This window comes from Pyrus communis, chromosome 17, assembly GCF_963583255.1.
Source record: "Pyrus communis chromosome 17, drPyrComm1.1, whole genome shotgun sequence".
NCBI lineage: Eukaryota > Viridiplantae > Streptophyta > Magnoliopsida > Rosales > Rosaceae > Pyrus > Pyrus communis.
The window spans coordinates 1,097,978-1,123,925 of NC_084819.1; the positions used below are offsets into that span (position 1 = coordinate 1,097,978).

Consider the following 25,948-nt stretch of genomic DNA (forward strand, 5'->3'; position numbering starts at 1 on the left):
GTGTGGGGTTTTTTTTCATTCTATTTATTTATTTATTTATTAGGAGGGTCTTCTAGGGCTCAGGAATTGTAATTTGAAGGTGTGTTTGTGTCTAGGTTTTCGATTGGATAAAGTTGTACAGTTTGATGATCACAAAGCATAAAATTAACAAAGTACTTTTAGGCAAGTGATCATTTACCACAGTGGTAAAATTGAGCTCTTACATAATAGTGTGAATTCAAACCTCATCAATGGTTAATTTAAAAAGACTCTTGGGATACTTCCTAAGGTAGGTAGGACATAATTTTCATGTCACATTATTCCTCAGTTATAATTTAATGAAGGTCTCAAAGCTATAATAAAAAGTAATATGTGAGAGTTTAACATCTCAAAATAGTTATTACGGTGTACATTATATTATAAGTAAACGACATGGTTGATATTTTTCACTAATAAAATATATTAATAAAAAATTAAAACACACGTTACAATATAAGTGAGATGAAAACATAATGCCACGGTGTTCGGAATAAAAAATTGCCCAAATAAAGAGTCGTTATTGAAAATAAACAACAGGAGCCCTAGAGCTCAATTATTTTTCTTACATATTTTCTCAACTTTTTAAGCGGTTGGCTACTCTGATTCAAACCCTCAAACATATGGCAAGCCTTAGAGTTCAATCATTTGCACCCCAAACCCTAACTACCGCCCATGCCAAACCCTAACTACCACCCATGCCCTAACTCATTCAAGCTCATTACCAAACAGCAGATCATTTTTCCTCAACTCAGATTTGACCCCAAACACTTCTTTCTCTGGCAGAATAACACTCACCACTCTTCCTCCATCACCAAACTCTTTAGCCCCAGCAGGCAGCAACAAAACTGCTCCTTCATCACCAACACCTTGTATGTTATAATGCACGCAAACCGGCTTATGTCCCTTCACTTCCAACCCATAAAAATCGACATCTTCCCAGTTCACAAACGTCAAGTTGGCTCCATACATAACAAAATCAGCTACTCCATTCTCATTCTCTATGGCCTCTTCAATTCGTGTTTTCTCGTTCTGGCCGGCTTGCTTGGCTAGCAAGTTTGCTAGTTCTTTTGGATCCATATCCGAAACCCTAAAATCTGCCTCAACTGTGCTTATTGTCTGACCGTTGCTGCATTCACCTTCTGTTCTCTTATTTGTGTCATTTTTGCAAATTGTCACCAATTTTGGTTGTGGCCCTTCTCTAACTGTGGCTATGCATTTCCAAATTAGGGCACAAATAAGTTCAAAAATTGGAATTTGGTCACTTTGAATTGGACCTAATATCTTGACTTGCAAGTTGTTTAGCTGCGTGGCAGTTAGAGGGAACGAGAATGTTTCCATCTTGCAGTTATCGGGACTTATCCAATAGTCACCAACCGAGTCCACGTGTCTGATGGAGAGTGGTTGTGGTGATGGATTTTTTGCAAGTTTTTGTTGAACATTTGTGTTCGGTTGTGCATAATTTGGTAGCCTGCTGGGCTCCAGATCAGACATGACTTGCCCTAAGCCGTTGATGAAATCTGATGCTGCAAATGCATCTCCGAGGACATGGGACCAGCTGAGGCCTAATGATATTCCTCCACATTTGAAATGAGTAACCTGCAGAAAATAAAGCACTATACCTAAAAATACTGTTTTTAAAATTTCCACCTAGCGGCGCTTAGGCTCTAGATGGCTGGTTATCGTTCCGATTAATCCTTAGACGTTTGAATATCAAAAAAAGGCGGCTAGCCTGGCTTAGGCATCCGCCTAACCTGCCTAGGCACCCGCCTAACCTGCTTAGACCCGCTTAGGCATCCACTTAGATCGTGACTCTCACTTAGACAGAAAATCGACAACTTTCATTTTGCATTTTATTTTTTTCAATAAAATATAAGAGACTTGTTGAATAATTGGTCATACACTCATTATCACTTGTTCCTCATATTTTTAATATGTTCTAATACTTTATAATCTATGTATCATTTTATTGCAATTTATGTGTCTCAATACAATTATGTATTTTTAAGCATAAAAGACACTTAATTATACGATATATGATAAAATTTACTTGCTTAGACCCCACCTAACTACCTAAGCGCTGGTCTCAGCCCCTGCCTGACTAGCGCATTTTAGAATCTTGCCTAAAAATACCAAAAGGTTGGGTGGTCCTTTAGCTTTTGAGAGTATGCATATTGTCATTCAGTATTACGGTCTGGTGATATTCTTATTTATTAGAAAGTGAGAAATTCGATACCAAATTAAACTGCCTATTGGCAAGTCATCTTAAACCAATCAATCAAATTTATTGCCCAATATTAATGACTATTACATTGGGAACATGACCAGTTGGTTCAGCGTGTCTTTTGGTATTTTACTTGGTTAGAAGAGATTTTAAGTTTGATCATGATTAATATAAATTTGTACGGAGTTTGATGTTAAGTTATAACTTATTATATCTTGTCCATCAGGTTAAAGGGCCGAAAGTTTATTCTTTTTTTCGCAGAATTTGTAACGAGTTCGATGTTAAGCTAAAAATAGCACGAATAATAATACAATCACAATAATCATATAGAAAAAAGGAAGTAACTTTTTTTCTCAACTTGTAACAAATTACTGCCAACTTTTTAAGGTCTGGATATTCATTTTTTTTTTTTTTTTTTTTTGGGAAAAAGGTCTGGATGCTCTTTGATATAAAAATAATAAATAATTTACCTGGAAGAGAACAACTGGAGAGAAGAATAGTTCAGGGCCAATGATTTGGTTAGAAGCAAGCAGCTTCTGAAGAGACCAGTCCAACCCAAGCCATTCATCGATGGTTTTATCACACTGCGCTTCAAGATACCTCACACCGCAATCGTTACACTGCAGATAGGGCCGGCCGGATTCGGATCTCCGAAACCGGCCGCATGCTCGGTAGCTGACACATAACCATGTGAACATAGCTTCCTTTATGCGGTTAGTGGTCAGGCCTTGAGCCGCCTGGCTATCAAAGAAGTAGACTCCTCTAAGGTAGTGAAGCTTCATAGCCAAGTCCATGCCACTCGGGTTATGAACCACGTCCGAACCGGTAACCCTGGCTGGCCCGACTGATGAAAGCTTGATGCCATAGACCAAGTTTTTTGGACTGGCTAAGACCATGATGGTAGAGAAATGAGAGGGTGTTTGAGTGTTTAGGTTGGTGCTTAAGATTATTGTGTAGTTTGTAAATACATATGTGAAGGTGAGTGGTTGAGAAAGTTCTTTGACCTTTATTGCAGATAAATGTCAATTGGTTGGTCAAGAAGAACAGTTAAGCACTCGGCCTTCATTAAATTTCATCGAAATTTCATCGGCCCAAACCTAGAAGGGGAAAAATAGTTGCATTTTCGTGTAATAAAAAAGCTATATTTAAAGGGTAATGCTTCTTATTCCATTATCAAGTCCTTGTTCTAAGTTATGATCACAAACCTCTGATATCACTGTACAAAAAGAACATTACTTGGCTGCTACAAGTTCAGCAGCGGCTCTTGCTTCTATTCAATTATAGATGGACATGTATTCAGTCTGTGTTTATAATTTCAATTATTTAGACATGTATTCATTTGTGATTGAGTAGAAGTAGGAGCTGTTGTTGAACTTGCAACAGTCAAGTAGTGTTCTAAAATGAACTTGTTCCATTTTGAATATTTTCTTAATAAGGACCACTTTTTTTTAAATGGATTAGTCTCTGATATCTTTTAATAAGAAAAAGGGATCAATATTATTTAATTTAAACATTGTTAGTGTAATGCAATCACATTAAAGTCTAATATCTTACATTTGCAATATAATATGATGTTTACAAGGTGAAATCCAAATTCCTTTTTTTTATGAAAAATGACTTTTTATCCAAAATGGTCTTTAAGATTGATATAAGTACTCACTTTGGTCCCTAACTGAAAATCGATACAAGTCGTTCCTGAGTTGGTCCATGATATGAAAAATCTGACAATATCCTTGTTAAGTAGAGGGGTTGGTTTGACAAAAGAAAATCCTGAAAAATTTGGTACCAATCCTGAACCGTTCGGTACGGGAATTGGTCTCACATTTTCCTTTGTTCGGGAATCCCAAACTGATATATATATATATATATATATATATATATATATATATATGTATATGTATGTATGTATGTATGTATGTATGTATGTATGTGTGTGTGTGTGTGTGTGTGTGTGTGTGTATAACATTTTTAACAAACATTCAAGGGACAAATATTTTAACAAACATTTTTACACTTTCAATTTTCACGATTATAGACCTCCTTTCTCATTTTCACGATTATAGCTACGGTTTTTTCCCCTTTTAATTTTAGTTTTACTTTTCTTCCTAATTTTATGCTTTTTCAATTTTATTTGTATTTTAATATTAGTTAAAATCCACATAAGTATCCAAGTCATTTAATGAATAAATAAGAACCCTGAGATGTTATAAAATCCAAAGGCTACAAAGAAGTGTAAAAATGTTTGTAAAAATATTTTTCCCTTGATCATATCCCCTATATATATATATATATATATATATATATATATATATATATATATATCTCTCTACTAATTAATAAAACACTCATTGTCAACCAAAACCCTATGAAATTATCAGTTTAACCTTTTAATTAAAACAGAATATGAATAAGAAATATGGGGTAGAAATGTAATTTCACACAACCAAATTTTCCTTTTTTTTTTTCTTCAAAACCTCACCTACATGTAATCCTAACATATCTCTAATTTTAAAAATTTTAAAAATTTAAAAAAAAAAATCCCACTCCCGCATTCTCTTACTCTATCACTCTCTTCCTCTCTTATTCTATTTCAAAAATACAAAAATTCACACACTTTATGTGTGCCCATATGCTATATAATATTACTTAATCAACCAAGCCGTTCCTTTGGCCGATAACCATCTTTCTTCACTACATTTTCCTTTTTTTTATTCTTTCTTTGTCTGCCATCTTCACTAACCATTCATTTCCTTAATTATTTCTTGATAACATCACTGTCTTCGCACTCCAACAGACAGCGACCCTCTCTCTCTCTCCACCGACTCCCTCAAATGCAGAAGCAAGCCCAAGGCCTCCAAATGATTTCTCAATCTTCAAAAGCAGCCACACCTGTAGCCTACTATTCCCAAAACAACATACCCATTGCAGCCTTCGTCTAAGGAACCCAATCAATCTTCCAAGACATCAGATCCATCGTTGCAAAGCAGAGTAGCCCTCTGATGGCGATTTCATTCGGCAAGATATGGAAAAGCTCACACATAGACGAAGATCGGTACCTGATTTTGTTCGATGCACTTCGCAAAGCCCTCTAACTCCCGAATGCAGCAAAGACAAGCCCAAGAATGAGAAGGATGGAGATAAGAGTGGGGAGGTTGACGAATCTGGGATGAGGTTTGGCCGTGTGGGTTGGCAGGGAAGGTGAGAGGTCGATGAATCCTGAACCATATCGAAATCCTGAAAAAAGGAATTCCAAAATTTGGGAATACTGAAATTTATGTTGTGTTTGGTTTCCGAAACCCTGTCCTGGAAAAAAATATTTGGTTTGGAATTTGGGATCCCATAGCGAACCAGCCCTAGTCGTTCATGTGACAATTTGACAAGAATATTGATAATGTTTTTGCGGAATGATCTAAATGATTTACAATGGACAAACATATGGGCTACTTCTATCAATTTCCATTGTCAGTAATCAAAATGGTGAGTCATACCAATCTCAATGACCATTTTGGATAAATAAAATAAAATTAAAACTATGAGCATTTAGTTATTATTTTTTTGAGGCTTATTTGGAATGACTCGTGAACTAATTTACAATCGTTACTTTACACTCTGAAACTCGATATTCTTTTTACCTCACTAACACCTAAACCTGCAACCATTTCTACTTTTCCTCCCTTCCATAACTCTTTAACGAGGGACAAAATGACTTGTTTGCCTTCAGAAGTTTTTCACATAGACAACACTTGACTAAGATGGAAGAATGTTTGATGGACAATTCCAAAATCTAAAAGTATGAGAAACTTAGCTAACTATATAAGTTCAGTGGATAATTGGATAAAATATAAATAAATTACCAATGCCTTGCAAGTTCTGAAGAAATTGGTGAATATTACCTTTAATAAAAAAAAAAATTCAATTGGATAGGAAACAAGCATATGCATGATTGGTCATATTATTTTTATCACTTAAACTAGCAAACAGCACATTTTGTGTGTGTGAACAATTTCTCTTAATATTACATAATTATTGTTTTGTCTTCCTTATGTAAATATTATGTATCAAAAGTGAGGGTAAAATAGGAAAAATAGGGATATGATTGTCATTTTGTCAAAAGGTACAAAATTACTGTTTTACCCTTCTCATGTCAATAGTTTAATCGAAAAATAAGGACAAAATTGAAAGAAAAAAAAATATGGAGAAAAAATTTGACAATGACTCTTCTTTTAATAGAATAGATATACAAATATTTGTACCATAGGATATGGCAAATTATCTGACTCACCACGTCAATTAAAAACAATTCCTTAATAATAATAAAAATTGAAATTAATCTGACCCTGATTTTAGGTTCTTTTGTTTCTCCCATTCCTGCCTCCTCCCTCTTCCGTCGCCTTTATGGCACCGAATTGCTTCTCACTGCTCCACTGATTTTTCAGGGAATCTAAGGAAATTAATTAGGGTCACTTACTTTATTCACGTGTACCTTTTCTGAAATTAAATTTTTTTTTTTTTAAAGAAAAGCGTTGTATTGATTCAAATCAACTCATAAAGAGCTATATATGTCTTGGAGAATGACATTCTGAATGAAAGTAGTAGGCTTCTCAATCCAAATTAAATTATTCCTACTAGTTAAAGCAAACTTTGCAAGACGATGGGCAACCACATTACATAAACGAGAAACATGAATAAAATTCAAAATAGAGGAGGAGGATGCCACCTGCAAAACATCATCCGCAATCAAACCTATTGCTGACGAGTCTGAAATGGTCCTATTGCGTGTTTGTAGTGGCCTTCGTGAAATCACTCCCCACCACGACCTAATCAAGACCATGCTGATGGGTTAGTTGGATGATGTGACTCACAACAAACAGCTTCAAGAGCGGCACATATGTGATGCCTGGATATTGCCACACCCCAACCGCCAAAAAAACCCCCCACCAATCCCATATCACAGCTCCAACACCACCCAGCTTGGTATTGACATAAGTAGCTCTTCATGAGTTTCATCAATATTTAACAAATGTGTTAGTCCAAACCCAATCCTGGGCTATTTGCCAAATTTCCCTACTTATTCCCCCCCCCCCTCCTCCCCAAACCCAACCCAACCCAACAGAACAGAAGCCAAATGCCAAACCAAGGCCAGAGACCCCCAAGAAATAGCCCAAAAACACGTGGACTCTCCCTTTCCTAGCCCACTCTTGGCCCGATCACGCGCCCCACTCACCCCACGCAGGCTGAGCCCTTCAGCGCTCGATAGGGTGGGACCCGCTATCAGGGCTTGTGTCGACCACCATTATGCGCCCAATGGTTCTTTTTATCATCCAATGGCTGGCCTTTTTGGACCGTTGGTTGATCTAATGGTCCAAATTCAATTTTTGTTTTTTTTTTTTAAATATAATTTTAAAATACATTGAATCCAACGGTTAAAATCGAATATAATCAAATCTAACGGTAAAAAAAAAAAATTTAACGGCCCAAATTTAAATACAATGGCTAAAATAATTAAAAAATTATTTAACTCAAAATTCACCTAAAAATGGGGAAGACTTCAATAATCTTCCCATTGTTGGTCCGCATCGGTTGCCCACCTCGGACAATCCTCATCTGCATTTCGAATGCTAGCTAATGGGTGCTCTGCAGACTCAACCGAGTACTGCCGACTTGCAAAGACTACTACTATTGAGATTTGTTTGAGTATTTCAATGATTTTCATATTCTTCCATAGTGTTTCATGAGTTTCATGTATTGATTTAATGATTTTTCAATATTTATCGGAATTTAAATATTTTTAGATTAAAATGTTCATAAAATTAATTTACAATAGTCTACATATTTTTTTTTTTTTAAAGTAAATTTAAGAAAAAAAATTAGCCTAAGTTCATTCTTTAATAATTTCAAGTTAAAAATTTAGACCAGAAGGGTTGGAGCAGAAAAGCTGTTTCTAGGCTAAAAGCTAAACTTTTCGAGCTAAAAAATTTGGCTTTTAGCCTAAGGGTTGGAGATGGTCTTAGAAATGTCAACGATATATGTTGATTTTAGTCTAAATTTAAAAGTTTCTCCGATATGAGTTGAAGTTTAGATTTCACTCCCCATTTCCATATATTTCTTTGATTCTTTGGATATTTCTAATGACATATAGACTGTGTCAAAGAAATTTTAAACACTAGTACCAGACCGTTTTCTTGCCACACTGAAAAGTGTGTGAAAGACTCAAACGACTTCAGCAAACTTCTTAGACACTGATCACGATCAGTCATTTTTAACTCTTGCAAGTATAAGGTCTTAATTCGTTTTCCTTAGATAGTCAGTACCATTGTAATTTATAGCTAACCCATTATGTGACCTATTAATCCGAGTCTCCACCCTCCACCAAAAACATGAAATCAATACAAATATGAAATATGGAAACTCTGAATGGGGAAGAACAGTAATGAGAGGCCAAACGAATTATGCAGCTACTTTCCCCCTTCCTTCTTTTATCATACAATTTATGAAAATAGCTGTTCTATGTTACAAATCAAAATTGAGGTGGGGTTGCAAATATACCACATCTAGTTTTCTCAAATGCTCAATTAGGATGAGCTTCTCAGCTCCTAACCAAATGACAACAAAAAACGCACAAGCCTTGGATATATATCTATCTCCCTTTCTACACAAACCATTTCACTTGGTCGCGTTTATGAAACTTTCCGTTTGAATGAATTAGCCGTTGGGGAAAACCACCCGTTGAATCCAAATAGTGAGCCCGGTCCCCGAGCACGCCATTACGTGTTGAGTGTGTCCCCGTGACGTGTGACGACATTCGTGTTTGAGACGTGTTGAGTCATGGTCACTGCAACAATGCTGATCACATGAATGCAGCTTAAAAACTCAAAAACTGTCGAAAGTGCCCAGACGCCTTTGTAGCTTTTGTTCTAGTGTGGTCCTATCAAGGGTTTGCCCACACCACAGGTACGAGGTGAAGTGTGCCCTTTTGAGTTGTTTAATATGGAATGACATACGGCAGGGCATGAACATCAACGGACTCTATCCGCAGAACCTCTGACCATACCTCAGGTGTCTCCTCGAACCCTGGAGATACCACCTTGGGTTTCTTTGATTGGGCATCACTGCACCCAAACAACCAATCTTGATCGTCATGATCAGGCACTTCGTCCAACTTTGGAACCAAATAAACATGGCTTAGATATCTGGAATCCGGATGGGGTGGTCTCATGCATGCTTCAGCAACAGGAACAACCTGTGTAGCTGTAGATGTCGGCTTTGCAGTGGAGACAGCCAATGACGGAGCTTCAACAATGCCATTTATCTTGCTGTCCTTAACGTCCACCTTAACGTTATTTGCAGCACCCAGCCTATCTGAAACATATGGGATGGAAGGGATGGAAGTTTGGCAAGATTCCAGTGTTCTCCCATTTACAGGCAATGAACGAGAGGAAGAGGAGGGTCTCGACAGTTTACTGGGCCTAATATCATTGGCTGTAAGATGAGAAAAGGAAGCATCATTAGTCAGCTAAGAATAAAAATTACCAAATCTTGAACCTGCTTGACAAAATTGATTCAAGAGCACTGCCAATTGACTGATACCAAACTGGAAAACAACAATATTCGGAATCAAAGGTAGCAGAGGATAGCAGAATCCAGCTTTAGTTCCAAAAAGTGCGCCTACAACCTCCCTCGGTTGTAGGCAAAAAGAGGCCAACTTGTGTTAGACAACTACATAGCATGATTGGGATCCAACGACGATACTTAGCATCATAAAAAAGAACTCACCATGCACAACTCCATTCATCTGTATGTCCCTTCTTTTCTTCAGATTTCCATCAGCACCAGCACTTTTGTTGCTGTCCTTAGAAAGTTGGGAGGTTTTGACACTACGGGAATCTATGTGATCCTCTTTATCGCTCTTTCTTAATTTATCAGGCTCAGCATTCTTAGTTTCATTTTTCTCCTTTGCTTTCTCTTCCTTTTTCTTCTCTTTGTCTGGCTCTGCATTCTTAGATTCATTTTTCTCCTTTGCTTTCGCTTCCTTTTTCTTCTCTTTATCTTTGTCCTTGTCTCTCCCTTGTTTTTTCTTCTCTCTATCTTTTTCCTTGCGTTTTTCTCCTCGTTTATCGTCACCTTCCTTCTCTTTGGCCTTTTCTTTTCCATCAATGTCTCTATCCATGTTGCTTGCCAATGGTCTGGAAAGTCCTTCAACTTTAGGTTCAACCACACCAATAAGGTTCTGAACCATCGTGTTCCCACTAATCTGTGCTGCACCCCTGACTTCTTGCCCATCTGTCCTTCTGTCATCAACTCTCCTGTCCTTGTTCTTTTCCTTAACTTCAGCCAAAATGTCAGTACCCTCGGCCAGCAATCTGACCATCCCCTCATCCTTCTTTCGGTCTGATTCAGTAATCTTCCCAACCAGATGGTTACCGATTGCCCTGGCCTCATCTTTACTCCTACCCAACTCCACCAATACAGAATTCTGGTTTTGCTCAGCCAGATGACAGTACTGACTGAGTTTCTCTGCCTGATGACATCCAATTTGCCCTGCAGATCTCTTGTCAAAACAGTTGCCCTTGTACTCTTTCTGAATGTATCTCTCTTCACCATGACCCTCGGTCTTTCCTGGAACTCTCTTCTCGTCTGCAGTACTTGTTTTGTCCTTAACCGGGTCCCTATCTTTCTCCTTATCCTTCTTTTTGTCTCTCTTTTTTTCCTTCTTGTCTTTCTTTTCCCGATGCTTTCCTTCACTTTTATCTTTACTCTCCCTCTTCTCTTTGTCCTTCTTTTCCTTTTTATGCTTCTTTTCTCTGTGCTTCTCCTGTAATTATTGACAAGTTATAAAAGAATAACTGGTAAGGATATATAATCAAGGTAAACACATCTACTGATTTAATAGATATAAATAAATAAATAAGGAGGTTTCAGGAATCCATACTGATTAAACACATAATAAGGACTGACTTGCGAGAAATGCCACAGAAAACAACCAAATCTAAACCTGAGTGAATTCTTTCAGTCTTTGGACAATATACTACTGATGTCTACTGATAATGTCGACCGTCCAAATTTACCCCATACCGGTAAAGATCCTTGCTTTCCTTTTCAAAAGATCCCAAAAACCAGAAAAGAACAAAGGATAACAAATGCTCACAGTTTTCAAATAGTTTTCGCACTTAAACTAAAGAAATAAAACATTCAGTGAATAGTACACGAAATGTGAAATAGCCCTACCATCACTCGCTTGAAAAAAAAAAAAAAAAAAAACAAAAAAAAACAAAAAGAAGACTCGTTTTATACATAACCGGAAAGGGAAAGTAAAAGAAAAAAAAAACATTTTTTAGGTAATAGAAATTACAATTAAATGACATGTACAAAGCAGTGTCACTAGTGCATCGGAAGCGCAAAATTGTACTGTGCCAACAACCACCACGCACCAAATCATTGCAACGTGAAAACCACCATAAGATTGTTTCCTCACAAATAATATTTCAGAACTTAAATAGGAGAAGAGAATACTAGCAAGACAGACAGTCAAGTACAAAGTAAGAACTTCAGGCTTATAAGATGGTGCAGAAATAAGATATACAAAGGCAATCCAAACCAAAGTTCAAGACAAGCAAAACAGGAAAAACAACCAAAAAAGAAAATTAGAACATTTTAAATACAAACCAACAATAAAAGACTGATCATCAAAAAGCCGTTATCACCAAGATAAAGGAGAAGCAATACAAGGAAACTTCTTTGGTTCATAGCTAACTTCCAATGCGGTGTCCAAAGCAGAATACAGATAACAATTATCCATACTCTCCAGTTTCCCAGTCATCAATCATATCCTACCATATAAAAAAAATTAGCAATCCAAACTTCCGGGGACAAAGAAAGGAGGATGAAGAGATCAAGACAAGCAAATAGGGAATGAGAAAACGGAAAAGAAAGGAAGATTGTACAACATGATAAAAGCCCAAATCACAAAGTAAAAAAGAAAAAACGACAAAAGACATTCTCCCCGAAAATCCAGGAAATTTGAACCTGTTGATTCCCAAAACAAATTCAATCCCAGAATCTCTCTGTTTCCTCACCCTAAATGTTTCTTTTTCCAAGAAAAGAAATAATTTTATTGCAACAAAAACTATAAAACAACAAAATAAAATGCAGTCAAGAGGACCACTAAAGGAAATAGAAACGCGTGAGGGAAACAAACCCCTCCTAAAATCTGAAAAATTAGCAGGCCTACAACATCATGGACTCCCCGCCAAATTAGTAGAGAAAGGAATAAGTCTAAATTCATTAGAGACAGACGCCTAGAGAGCAGACCAAAACTGGACCTTATCCCATAGCTCCTCAGCCCCCACACCACCATAGCCTCCAAAAGCTCTTTATTTCTTTCAGTCCAGACCACACAAATCACAGCATGAACCAAACACCCCCTTATAACTCTTGCCTTCTTGCTCCTACTAAAACTCAATAAAAGGCAGCAAGGAGAGAAATTCCTCCAATTCACCTTCGTTCAGATTCGTACCCCTAATATTTTCAGAACCCTATTACTTCTCAAAAACACACGCTGCACAATTTAGATATCACCAAATACACACTAGCTCCAAACAGTTTGTGTGCCAAGCTTTAATGAAAGCATACAACGAGGAATAGATAATCTATACTTCTAGGTTCCTTTTGCACATGATGCATCAATGCTGGGCTAGACTAGGCATCCTTTGAATAATATCACAAGTATTGGCTCCACTTTGACAAATAATTCAGGCCTATAAGATGAAGATGAAATTGGGGACTGGACGAATATGACATGACAGTATGTTTAACTAGCTGATGATTTGTATTGGAATCCTTAAACTATGCGAGACCCATTGCTCAGTATAAGCTCAGTTTATGCATCAAAACATATCATCAAGATATAATTGGAATCTGATACTCCTAGCACTAGAAAAGAAAAAGACCTCGGAGTACTGATCCAACTTAGAGAGTAACGTAAACTATTGCTGATTCAACATGGCCCCACTGAACATGAATAGAAAATGTTCTCCTGGTCACCAGGTGACGAAGGAATTCACGGTCACTAACCCCTAGATTTGATCTCGAAGCTTGAGATTAAAACATGTAAAGCACCACCATTTACTCTCTGCCGCTGATATCAAATCCAAAGGTGGGTAACATATAAATCCTTAGTAAGAGCGGGACTCGAACATGAATTGGGTACAAAAAAAAAAAAAAATCAACCTAATAGTCGCTAACTGGCAAAATGACTATGATTATTTTTACTGGACTTCAGTCACGACGATACTTATTTTGTTTGTGTATCGATGAGTAAGCCATAGTAGTTAATTGCTGGAACTCACTTGTATGTGCCTAATGAATGATTATTTCGTTTTACCATTTTTATCTTTTTGATAAATCATGTCCGTAATGAATGTCATATGAAATAAAAGATATTAATGAAACAATAAAAGGAAAGAATTTAAACCTTTTTCAGCAAGTCCACATCATCTGTCCTAGTCTTTTTTTCATATCCAGGTGGAGGAAATGGAAAGCAGCGCGACATTGCATAAAGCCCGACGGTACCAAAAACCAGTATCTTCCAATGAAGAAAAAATTAGTTTCCAGTAGCACTGTTCCAGAAGGGGAACGAACCAGCAACTATGCTCCTGTCCATGCACCATGTCCCCGCATTCATTCCCAGCATCAAAAATCCGTCATTAGCTTCTCAGTCACTTCAACCAGTTCTTTAATCCTTTTTACACAGATGTGCAGGCACGTCAATGAGATATCACACCAAATTCACTTGAAAAATCAAGGCTCAGCACAAGCATGACTTCAATGTAAACAACTAAAACACAAATCTGAACTAACTACTCCAAAAGCTTTTCTGCCAAGAATGTTGTTCAAACTAAGCTAACCAGAATGGCTTTTTGAGAAACAAAAAACAGTCCACCACAACCTAATCGTCTGTGTTGCCTTATGGGCCGATACAATATATCCAATATATCAGCTACCCCTTACTACCAAATACCAAAACGAAATTGATTCCCAGCTGAAGATCAAGCGTGTAAAAGCTGCAAAAACCCAGAAGCCCTTTGCTCCAAAATAACGATTCGGCAAGTCTCTGATCACTCCTGTACCCAATTCAATATGTGCAATCTTCTTCCATGCTCAGAAAAACAACACTTTCCATAATTCGATGCAATCTCAGAGTTCATGTACTCACCCAGCACTGCCAAATCCACAATTCCATTCCCCGAAAGATCGGAGCTTATGCTCATTAGATGCAGGGCCGCGATGATCCCAATACTACTCAGTTCCTTGCCCTAATTAGTCCAAAACTGCAGAATTGGAGCAGTACCCAGTTGCGATCCAACAAAACCCTAGAAAACCCACCAAGAAAGGAAACACCAACTACCAAAAACCCTAATCCCACTCCTCAAACAAAAAATCAAGGGCAAAAATTCAAAACTTGAAGAAAAAGAAAAAAGAAAAGAGAATCGACCCACTTTACAATTTCAATTTTATTTTCGGGAATATCGATCAAAAGGGCAAAAGCGAGTGGATTCAAAGGTTTAAAGAAAATCTGCAAAATCTGAATTCTGGGTATTTGATAAATAACTGGTGAGATTACCTCGTCCACTACAAAGTGGGCAATGCAGAATGAAAGAGGAGATCTCTCTCTGTCTTTCTCTGATAGAACCCAAATCTTAACCCTAGCTCAACCTTAACTCTTACACATGGACGAGGGGGAAGGAAGGAAGAAGGAGGCAGAGCTCCAATATATTTTTGTATTGATTTCTATTCTGTAAATTTGATCTGTTCTGTTTTCCGGGAGCTGCCCTCCTTTTATACGGACTCCACACCTTAAAATGCCAGCTGGCATATTTGACAGTGGGAGCATTTTTGCTGGGCACCATAAACTATGGTGTATGCTCATCTTACACCTAATCAATTAACACGTATGCCTCAACTGATTAGATGTATGATGAGCATACATTATAGTTTATGGTAAGGCTGGTCATTTGAAAAAAGAAAAAAAAAATCTACTTAACCACCCGAAACGTCCTGATAGTTTGGTTTTTTTTTTTTTTTTTTTTTAATTTTAATTTTAATTTTCGGTAGTTAAACTGAACCGCACCGACCTTAATCAATTCCCAAAATTCTTAAAATACGGTTAACCGAACCGACCTGCATATATTTAATTTTATTTATGAGCTACCGTATTTCCACCACATGAAAACAAAATCTAATTAATTTAAGAGTCCCTGTGGAGAAGAACAAGGGGCACCATTTGGAGATTGCTTTGGTGCTCTCCTTGGGTTGCTTCATTTGTGCTTTCCTTTGAGCAATCATTCGTATTGGTGTTACATTCTGTAGCTTTTGAAAGAGAAATTTATTATATATTTTCGTTTTCACACAAACAGAGAACCAACTCAAATTAACCTGCCACTTTCGCTTAAACGACTTGATCGGTTTTAAACCAGCTCGTTGGTTTGGTATCAGTTTTGGCCCAAAACTGTCCCAAACCAACCCATGCCCACTCCTAGTTTGTGATGGCAAGCAAAAATGCTCTCTTTAATAATGCTTAATAACAAAACTAAAGCATAAAACTTTCAATTAACTCTCTAAATCACCGATTAAGGCAATTGAGTCATATTTGGGTTCAAACAGTATTCCCCCCTTGAAAATTTGCCTTGTCCTCGAGACTTAAAAAGGAAATTATAGAAACTTGGCCTTGTAATCATCATAGTCTTTGCCCTGTAGCAATCTGATCAAAGCTAAATAAATTAGCTTTGATAATTAGTTTATTACTTAAACGTTGATAAACGTACTTATTTCTATTGGTGACACATTATTTAGTTTATAAATTTAATCTCTCTAACATTACTCCATCTTTAATCTTAGAAACTCATTGTCCCAATATTAGTGCAACTTTCAGATGGATGAGACGCATATTTGGATAATCATTTGAGAGCACGAGGAATAATGCGTTATTAAACCAATCTTCAAAGCTCAGGTAATTTTTGAGCTCGTAATAAACATATGCAGCAGCACCATAAGCAACATCTTTTAGAAGCAACCCTGGAGTCATGTCAGCCACCGAAGTTGGGCAACCATTAGGGATGAGTAAATACTCACCGGTATGTTTAACCGTGGTTAACTGTTCATTTACTATTAATGCTAGTGGAAATTTTGCACTAGTTTTGCCTGATGAATTTCTTATATGATTGCCCCAACCTTCTTCTAACAAATCTGGGTGGGAAAATGGGGCCTCCATTATTTGGAAAAGTCGAAGCACTTTAGTGAAGCTCGTTTATGTCTTGCTCAAGTTCCAAATATGCCCTTTTTGAAGTTGACATTATCATATTTCTGTGTTAGAAAACAATGCTCCAAACTAATCATTGAGATGAAACTCTTATGAGTATCGATGGAAGAAGAAAGAAAATTTGGTTTCAATAACCAAAAATCTAAGGATCCAATATTCAGACGGTATATGTGAGTGTGGTGATGAACCAGCCAGACGAGTATATCAATAAAAAAATATGTTGCTACCTCTTTCTACAAAGGTTGATTCGTAAAATATGGAAATGCATGCTAATTTACTTATAAATGGGTAAAAAATGTGTAAACGGGTAAAAAAAAAGGTAAATGAGTAAAAAATGGTAAACGGGTAAAAACGGGTATGCGGTTATGATAAAATAGGTATGCGATTATCGATATGGTTAACCGTTCATAAACGATTATGGGTATGAGTATAACCGTTTATAAATGATTATGGGTATGGGTATAACCGTTTATACAATTACCCAACAGGTAAACGGTTATACGATTAAGGGCTTAAACGGTTATGGGGAAATAAATGTAGTTACCCGTCCGTCATAAACGTTGCCCACCCCTAACAACCATTCATAGCCTCTTTAAGGATGGAAACCACAACAGGAGCTAGAAGCTGGCTTCTTACTAATATGTTGCACAAGAATACTATTGTGGTGCGCTTGTTACATCGGACTATCTCGGACTGGACTAACTTCAGGGACTAAGCTGGACTAAATTAATGAAGCGTTTGACACAGTGTAACTCCATTTTCATGCACTCCCATTTTCAAACTCTTAATCACGAATGCTTTACTCTCTAGCAGCAGCACCATGCTTCTGAATATGTGGCTCAATACGGCATGCACTCTCAAACAATTTCAAAGAACTTGTGAGATTGTTGGCCACCAGGGAAGTGACTTCCTTGAGGTAAGGGGTATGTGCAATCAGTGACTTCCTCAGATTAAGCGGTAAGACATCAAATGAATTGGCTTCATCAACGCAATATTGTTTCATCTCTGCCAAACATAACAACTCTGTGACCATGAAGCAATGATCTTCAAACAAAATGGCCCAAATCTCTCAAAAATCAGAGGAAGAATGGTAATTTGGAAGACACTCCCATAAGAACCTATATCAGGAAAGTATCACTACTAGCTAATCAATTGACACGTGTCATTTCACGTAACTCTAGTTAACTCTCACATTAAATGTTACTTTTTCAATTTAAAAAAAAAAAAAGTTAACCAAAGTTAAGTGGAAGCATATTTGTCAATTGACTAGGTGTATGGTGAGCATACACTATAGTTTATGGTGATGAGCAAAAATGCTCATGTTATAAACTCTCTAAAGTGAAATTAAGAACCACCACTAATACTATAATCTAGTAATATTGCTCTCTATTTGGAGAAATATTTTGGTGTTCCGCGAACACAGCCTATTATGCCAAATGTCATTACACAATTGGTTGAAATTTGCTTTCACTTGGTGTATCAGACCGTTTTCTCGGCACGCTGAAAAGTGGTTGTCAATGACTCAAATAACTTAAGCAAACTTTTCGGTCATTGATCACAATCGGTCATTTTGACTCTTGTAAGTATAAGGTCTTAATTCGTTTTTCTTGAATAACGAGTACAATTGTAATTTATGGCCAACCCATTATGCGAGTTATTAATCACAATCTCCACCCTCCACCAAAAACATGAAACCAATACAAAAATATGGAAACACTGAATGGGGGAAGAACAATAATGAGAGGCCAAACGAATTATGCAACTACTTTCCCCTTTCCTTCTTCTATCTTACAACTTATGTAAATAGGAGCTGTTCTATGTTACAAATCAAAATTGTGGTGGAGTTGCAAATAATACCACATCTAGTTTTCCCTTAAATGCTCAATTAGGATGAGCTTCTCAGCTCCTAACCAAATGACAACAAAAAATGCACAAGCCTTATATGTATCTATCTCCCTTTCTACGCAACCCCTTACGCTTCGTCACGTTTATGAAACTTTCCGTTTTGAATGAATTAGCTGTTGGGGAAAACCGCCCCTTGAATCCAAATTGCCAGCCCCGTCCCGGAGCATGCCTTGACGTGTTGTGTGTGTCCCGCGATGTGTTGAGTGTGACATTTGTGTTTGAGACGTGTTGAGTCATGACCACTGCAACACTGTAATCACATTAATGCAGCTAGAAAACCCAGAACCGTCAAAGGTGCCCAGACGCCTTTGTAGCTTCGATCTAGTGTGGTCCTATCAACTATCAACGGATTGCCCAAACCAGAGTTGCGAGTTGAAACATGCCCATTTGAGTTGTTCAATATGGAATGACATACGGCAGAGCATGAACATCAGCTGATTCTATCCGTAGAACCTCTGACCATACCTCAGGTGTCTCGGCAACCCGTGAAGATTCCACCTGGGGTCTCTTTGATTGGGCATCACTGCACCCAAACAACCAATCTTGATCGTCATGATTAGGCACTTTGTCCAATTTCGGAACCATATAAACATGGCTTAGATATCTGGAATCCGGATGGGGTGGTCTCATGCATGCTTCAGCAACAGGAACAGCCTGTGTAGCTGTAGATGTCAGCTTTGCAGTGGAGACAGCCAATGACGGAGCTTCAACAATGCCATTTATCTTGCAGTCCTTAACGTCCACCTTAATGTTATTTGCTGCACCCAGCCTATCTGACACATATGGGATGGAAGTTTGGGAAGGTTCCAGTGTTCTTCCATTTACAAGCAATGAATGAGAGGAAGAGGAAGGCCTCGACAGTTTACTGGGCCTAATATCAATGGCTGTAAGATCAGAAAAGGAGGCATCATTAGTCGGCAAAAAATTAAAATTACCAAAGTTTGAACCTGCATGACAAAATTGATTCAAGAGCACTGCCAATTGACTGATACCAAACTGAAAAACATTAATATTCAGAATCAAAGGAAACAGAGGATAGCAGAATCCAATTTTAGTTCAAAAAAGTGCACCTACAACCTCCCTTAGTTGTACGCAAAAAGAGGCCCAACTTGTGTTAGACAACTACATATAGCATGATTGGGCTCCATCGATGATACTTAGCGTCATAAAAAAGAACTCACCATGCACAACTCCATTCGTCTGTATGTCCTTTCTTTTCTTCGGATTTCCATCACTGCCAGCACTTTTGTTGCTGTCCTTCGGAAGTTGGGAGGTTACGACACTATGGGAATCTATGTGATCCTCTTTATCGCTCTTTCTTAATTTATCCAGCTCTGCATTCTTAGTTTCATTTTTCTCCTTTGTTTTCTCTTCCTTTTTCTTCTCTTTATCTGGCTCTCCATTCTTAGATTCAGTTTTCTCTTTTGCTTTCGCTTCCTTTTTCTTCTCTTTATCTGGCTCTCCATTCTTAGATTCAGTTTTCTCTTTTGCTTTCGTTTCCTTTTTCTTCTGTTTATCTTTGTCCTTGTCTTTCCCTTGTTTTTTCTTCTCTCTATCTTTGTCCTTGCGTTTTTCACCTCGTTTATCATCACCTTCCTTCTCTTTGGCCTTTTCTTTTCCGTCAATCTTTCTGTCCACGTTGCTTGCCAATGGTCTGGAAAGTCCTTCAACTTTAGGTTCAACCATACCAACAAGATTCTGAACCATCGTGTTCCCACTAACCTGTGCTGCACCCCTGACACCTTGCCCATCTGTCCTTCTGTCATCAACTCTCCTGTCCTTGTTCTTTTCCTTAATTTCGGCCAAAATGTCATCCCTCTTTCGGTCTGATTCAGTAATCTTCTCAGCGAGATAGTTACCAGTTGCCCTGGCCTCATCTTTACTCCTCCTACCCAACTCCACCAATACAGAATTCTGGTTTTGCTCAGCCAGATGACGGTACTGAGTGAGTTTCTCTGCCTGATGACCTCCAATTTGCCCTGCATAGCTCTTGTCAAAACAGTTGCCCTTGTACTCTTTCTGAATGCATCTCTCTTCGCCATGACCCTCTGTTTTTCCTGGAACTCTCTTCTCATCTGAAGTACTAATTTTGTCTTTAACCAGGTCCCTATCTTTCTCCTTATCCTTCTTTTTGTCTCTCTTTTTTTCCTTCTTGTCCTTCTTTTCCCGATGCTTTCCATCACTTTTGTCTGTACTCTCTCTCTTCTCTTTGTCCTTTTTTTCCTTTTTAGGTTTCTTTTCTCTGTGTTTCTCCTGTAATTGTTGAAAAGTTAAAGAATAACAGGTAAGGATATATAATCTAGATAAACATATATACTTTTTTAATAGATAAATAACTAAATAAATAAGGAGGTTTCAAGAATCCATACTGATTAAATAGTTAATAAGGACTGCCTTGCAAGAAATGCCACAAAATACAACCAAATCTAAACCTCAGTGAATTCTTTCAGTCATTGAACAATATAATACTGATGTCTACCGATATGTCCACCTTCCAAATGTACCCCCATACCCGTAAAGATAATTGCATTCCTTTTCAAAAGATCCCAAAAAACCAGAAAAGAACAAAGGATAACAAACGTTCGCAGTTTTCAGATAGTTTTGGCTCTTAAGCTATCAAATGCATAGTTTTTCAAGAAATAAAACATTCTGTGAATAGTACACGAAAAGTGACATCTCCAAACCTACCATCACTCGCTTGAAGAAAAAAAAAATTTGTTTTATACATAACCGGAAGGGGGCAAAAAAAAAAAAAAAAAAAAACAGACCATTCTTTAGGTAATAGAAATTACAATTAAATGACATTTACAAAGCAGTGTCACTCTACTGCATCAGTACCACAAAATTGTACTACGCCAACAACTGCCACCCACCAAATTGTTGCAACGTGAGAACCACCACAAGATTGTTTCCTCATAAATAAAATTTCAGAACTTAAATAGGAGAAGAAAGAACTAGCCAGACAGACAGTAAAGTACAAAGTAAGAACTTAAGGCTTATAAGATGGTGCAGAACATACAAAGGCAATCCACCAAAAAACCAAAGTTCAAGACAAGCAAAACAGGAAAAACAACCAAAAAGGAAAAAGAACGTTTTAAATACAAACCAACAACAAAAGACTGATCATCAAAAAACCGTTATCACCAAGATAAAGGACAAGCAATACAAGGAAACTTCCTTGGTTCATAGCCAACTTCCTACGCGGTGTCCAAAACAAAATACAGTTAACAATTATCCATACTCTCCAATCTCCCAGTCATCAATCATATCCTACCATATAAAAAAAATCAGCAATCCAAACTTCACGGGACAAAGAAAGGAGGATGAAGAGATCATGACAAGCAAATACGGAATGAGATAACAGAAAAAGAGGAAGAATGTACAATATGATAAAAGCCCAAATCACAAAGTAAAAAAGAATAATAAAAATACACATCATTCCAAATTTTGGTTTAAAAGAAAATCCCGGAACCAATGGAAATGACCACCAGCAATGGCAGGCTAGCATAATGTCAAATGGTGACCCTCAATCATATACCAAAGTTGTAAAAGGCTTAAGTAATAAAATGTCGTTTCTTTCTCCAAAAGACATTTAGGCTTAGGTTGACACGATAAGCTCAGAGCAACAATTCAAAGTAATTATAGCCGGACCCAACTGGCATCCTTACAAATAACTCTCTGTCTGCTATAATTCAAATTGTCCAGTTGCCAATTTGTACTCTAAAATTCTGTCAACAACCATTCTCCCCATCTCTGCGAAGGCTTTAAAACGGCATACAAATTTCAGCACCAGAAGATTGTGCTAGCCAAACAATTACAGGAACCATTGTTTTATCCAAAACTGGTCTTCAATCTTAGAAAATACAAACTCAAATAGAAAAAAATGGTAGCATATTATCAAATAACATACGCATATCTAGCCATTCCATATTTCCCTGCTTTGGAACTTACTTGGCCAACATCAGATGCCCAGATTCAAAAACGAACACTAATGCTAATGTGACATATCCTAGAGTTCTTTGTGGAAAACATTCTTGTGCTGCTTCTTCATGTTCTTCTTTTCTCTCCTTGGTTTTACTTTTAAGAGAAATGGAAAGATTTTATTGATATGCCCAGGATCGAAAATATCGTGTAAAAACCCCGACCAACCAGCTACATAATAGCATACAGAAACAACGTACAATAGTAACCTGAGTATAATTATAGCAAAAAAATCTAAGCTAGACAGAGAGAGAGAGAGAGAGAGAGAACTTAAAATATTTGTGAATTCCACTCCACATGAATAAGGACAAAAAACATTCTCCGAAAATCCAGGAAATTTGAGCCTGTTGATTCCCAAAACAAATTCTATCCCAGAATCTCTGTGTTTCCTCGCCCCAGATTTTTCTTTTTGCCAAAAAAAAAAAACAATTTTATTGCAACAAAGACAATAAAACAACACCACTAAAGGAAAACAGAAATGCATGAGGGAAACAAAACCCTCCTAAAATCTGAAAAAATTAGCAGGCCTACAACATCATAGACTCCTCGCCAAGTTAGTAAAGAAAGGAATAAGTCAAATTCATTAGAGACAGACGCCCAAAGAGCATTCCAAAACTGGCCCGTTATCCCATAGCTCCTCAGCCCCTACTCCACCATACCTTCAAAAGCCCTTTATTTCCGTCCAAACCACACAAATCACAGCAAGAACCAAACACCCCTATATAACTCTGGCCTTCTTGCCCCTACTAAAACTCAATAAAATGCAGCAAGTAGAGAAATTCCACCATTTCACCTTCGTTCAGATTCGTACCCCTAATATTTTCAGAACCCTATGACTTCTCAAAAACACATTCATAAGTTTGGTATCACCAAATCACACTCCCAAAAAAAGTTTGTGTGCCAAGCTTTAATGAAATCATACGTCGAGGAATGGAAGTTCTATACTTTCAGGTTTTTTTGCACACGATGCATCAATGCTGGGCCAGACTAGGCCTCCTCTGAATAATGTCACAAGTATTGGCTCCACTTTGAGAAATAATTCAGGCCTATAAGATGAAACTGGGGACTGGACGAATATGACGTGACTATGTTTGACTAGCTGGTGATTTGTATTGGACTCCTTAAATAAAGCGAGACCCCCATTGTTCAGTATAACCTCGGTTTATGCATCAAAACATACCATCAAGATAGAGTTGCAATCTGATAGTCCTAGCACTAGAAAAGAAAAAGGCCTCGGAGTACTGATCCAACTTAGAGAGTAATGTAATCTATTGCTGATTCAACATGGCCCCACTGAACACGAATAGAAAATGTTCTCCTGGTCACCAGGTGACGAAGGAATGCATGGTCACTAACCCTTAGATTTGATATCGAAGCTTTAGAATTAAACATGAAAAGCAGCACCAATTATTCTCTGCCCCTGATATCAAATCCAAAGGTGGGTAACCATAAATCCTTAGTAAGAGCAGGACTCGAACATGAATTGGGTACAAAAAAAAAAATCAACCTAATAGTCGCTAACTGGCAAATGATGAAGATTATTTTTACTGGACTTCAACATGCAGGCGAGAAAAGCATCCAGCAAATGTAATTGATTAGAAATCAGGACAAAATGACCAGTTTTGCCCAGCAATTACTGGATCAAACTGGCACTTATATCTTTACTTCATATTTTCTAATTATATTTGTTCCTAAACTACAGCATTATTGAAATAGACAATCTTCAGTCATGACGATGCTTATTTTGTTTGCGTATCGATGAGTAAGCCATACTAGTTAACTGCTGGAACTCAATTGTATGTGCCTAACGAATGATTATTTCATTTTACCTTTTTTATCTTTTTGATAAATCATGACCACAATGAATTCTATTATCTATACGAATTAAAAGATATTAATGTAAAAATAAAAGGAAAGAATTTTAACCTTGTTCAGCAAGTCCACATCATCTGTCCTAGCCTTTTTTTCATATCCAGGTGGAGGAAATGGAAAGCAGCGCGACATTGCATAAAGCCTGACAGTACCAAAAACCAGTATCTTCCAAAGAAGAAAACTCCTGAATTAGTTTCCAGCAGCACTGTTCCAGAAAGGGAACGAACCAGCAACTATGCTCCTGTCCATGCACCATGTCCCCGCATTCATTCCCAGCATCAAAAACCTGCCATTAGCTTCTCAGTCACTTCAACCAGTCCTTTAATCCTTTCCACATAGATGTGCAGGAAGGTAAATGAGATATCACACCAAACTCACTGGAAAAATCAAGGCTCAGCACAGGACCACCTCAATAGAAACAACTGCAACACAAATATGAACTAAAATCCAACAAAAACCATGAACTAACTAATCCAAAAGCTTGTCTACCAAGAATTTTGTTCAAACTAAGTTAACCCGAATGGTTTTTTGAGAAACAAAAAACAGTCCACCGCAACCTAATTGTCTGTGTTGCCTTATGGGCCAATACAGTATCATCAGCTACTCCTTATTACCAAATAACAAAACAAGATTGATTCCCAGCTGAAGATCAAGCATGTAAAAGCAGCAAAAACCCAGAAGCCCTTTTCCTCAAAATAACGATTCGGCAAGTCTATGATCACTCCTGTACCGAAATCAATATGTGCAATCTTCTTCCATGCTCAGAAAAACAACACTTTCCATAATTCTATGCAATCTCTGAGTTCATGTACTCACCCCAGCACTGCCAAATACACAATTCCATTCCCCGAAAGATCAGAGCTTATGCTCATTCGATGCAGGGCCACGATGATCCCAATACTACTCAGTTCCTTGCACTGATCAAACCCTAATTTGTCAAAAACTGCAGAATTGGAGCAGTACCCAGTTGCGATCCAACAAAAACCCTAGAAAATCCACCAAGAAAGGAAACACCAACTATCAAAAACCCTAATCCCACTCCTCAAAAAAAAAATTAAGGGCAAAAATTCAAAACTTCAAAAAGAAAAAAGAAAAGAGAATCGACCCACTTTAAAATTTCAATTTTTATTTCGTGGATATCGATCAAAAGGGCAAAAGATAGTGGATTCAAAGCTTCAATGAGAAAATCTGCGAAATCTGAATTATGGGTATTTGATAAATAACTGGTGAGATTACCTCGTCCACTGCAAAGTGGGCAATGCAGAATGATAGAGGAGGATCTCTCTCTCTAAAGATAAGTGATACAACAAGAAGCAGAAGAATGGGATAGATGATGATAAAGGTAGCAGATTTCTTCTGTGTTTTGCTCTCAGAGTCTTGTAGTGCTTGTATATTATGGGTGGCGTCCGAGTCTGAGCCTCTGTATTGTTCGTATGATTTTTGGTATTTTTAGGGAGAGAAAGGAGAGAGAGAGGGCGCTCTCTGTTTTGTGCTCGGAAGTTACACGCGAGAGTTGAGAATTGCGAAGGGAGAGAGAGAAAAGGAGAGCAGTAAAGGGGATTGAAGCACATAAATTGGTGAGACCAACGCTACGCAACACATGGTTTAGAGAGAAAGAGTATGATCCATCCAAATCA

General features: G+C 37.6%; 3 protein-coding genes across 5 annotated transcripts; all 3 read right to left on the bottom strand.

Moving 5' to 3' along the window:
* Nucleotides 1–469: 469 nt before the first annotated feature.
* On the bottom strand, nt 470–3,190 carry LOC137721655 (protein ECERIFERUM 26-like). The gene is made up of 2 exons (XM_068460676.1): nt 2,710–3,190; nt 470–1,614 (listed from the first exon to the last, which is right to left on the bottom strand). Exons 1-2 carry the CDS (start codon nt 3,133–3,135, stop codon nt 724–726), a joined length of 1,317 nt encoding a protein of 438 aa, XP_068316777.1. The 5' UTR covers nt 3,136–3,190; the 3' UTR covers nt 470–723.
* A 5,485-nt stretch (nt 3,191–8,675) lies between these two features.
* On the bottom strand, nt 8,676–15,023 carry LOC137721864 (uncharacterized). The gene is made up of 3 exons (XM_068460890.1): nt 13,710–15,023; nt 10,013–11,051; nt 8,676–9,718 (listed from the first exon to the last, which is right to left on the bottom strand). Exons 1-3 carry the CDS (start codon nt 13,785–13,787, stop codon nt 9,222–9,224), a joined length of 1,614 nt encoding a protein of 537 aa, XP_068316991.1. The 5' UTR covers nt 13,788–15,023; the 3' UTR covers nt 8,676–9,221.
* Nucleotides 15,024–18,164: 3,141 nt separating this feature from the next.
* On the bottom strand, nt 18,165–25,853 carry LOC137721865 (uncharacterized). 3 transcript variants are annotated; one of them, XM_068460892.1, is made up of 5 exons: nt 25,548–25,853; nt 24,690–25,297; nt 24,366–24,597; nt 19,640–20,711; nt 18,165–19,342 (listed from the first exon to the last, which is right to left on the bottom strand). In XM_068460892.1, the coding sequence occupies exons 3-5, from the start codon at nt 24,441–24,443 to the stop codon at nt 18,855–18,857; spliced, it is 1,638 nt and encodes a 545-aa protein (XP_068316993.1). In that variant the 5' UTR covers nt 24,444–24,597; nt 24,690–25,297; nt 25,548–25,853; the 3' UTR covers nt 18,165–18,854. The 3 variants fall into 3 exon arrangements, with proteins under 3 accessions (XP_068316993.1, XP_068316994.1, XP_068316992.1); XM_068460893.1 differs by lacking the exon at nt 24,690–25,297; XM_068460891.1 differs by having other exon boundaries at nt 24,366–25,297.
* Between the last annotated feature and the right edge of the window lie 95 nt (nt 25,854–25,948).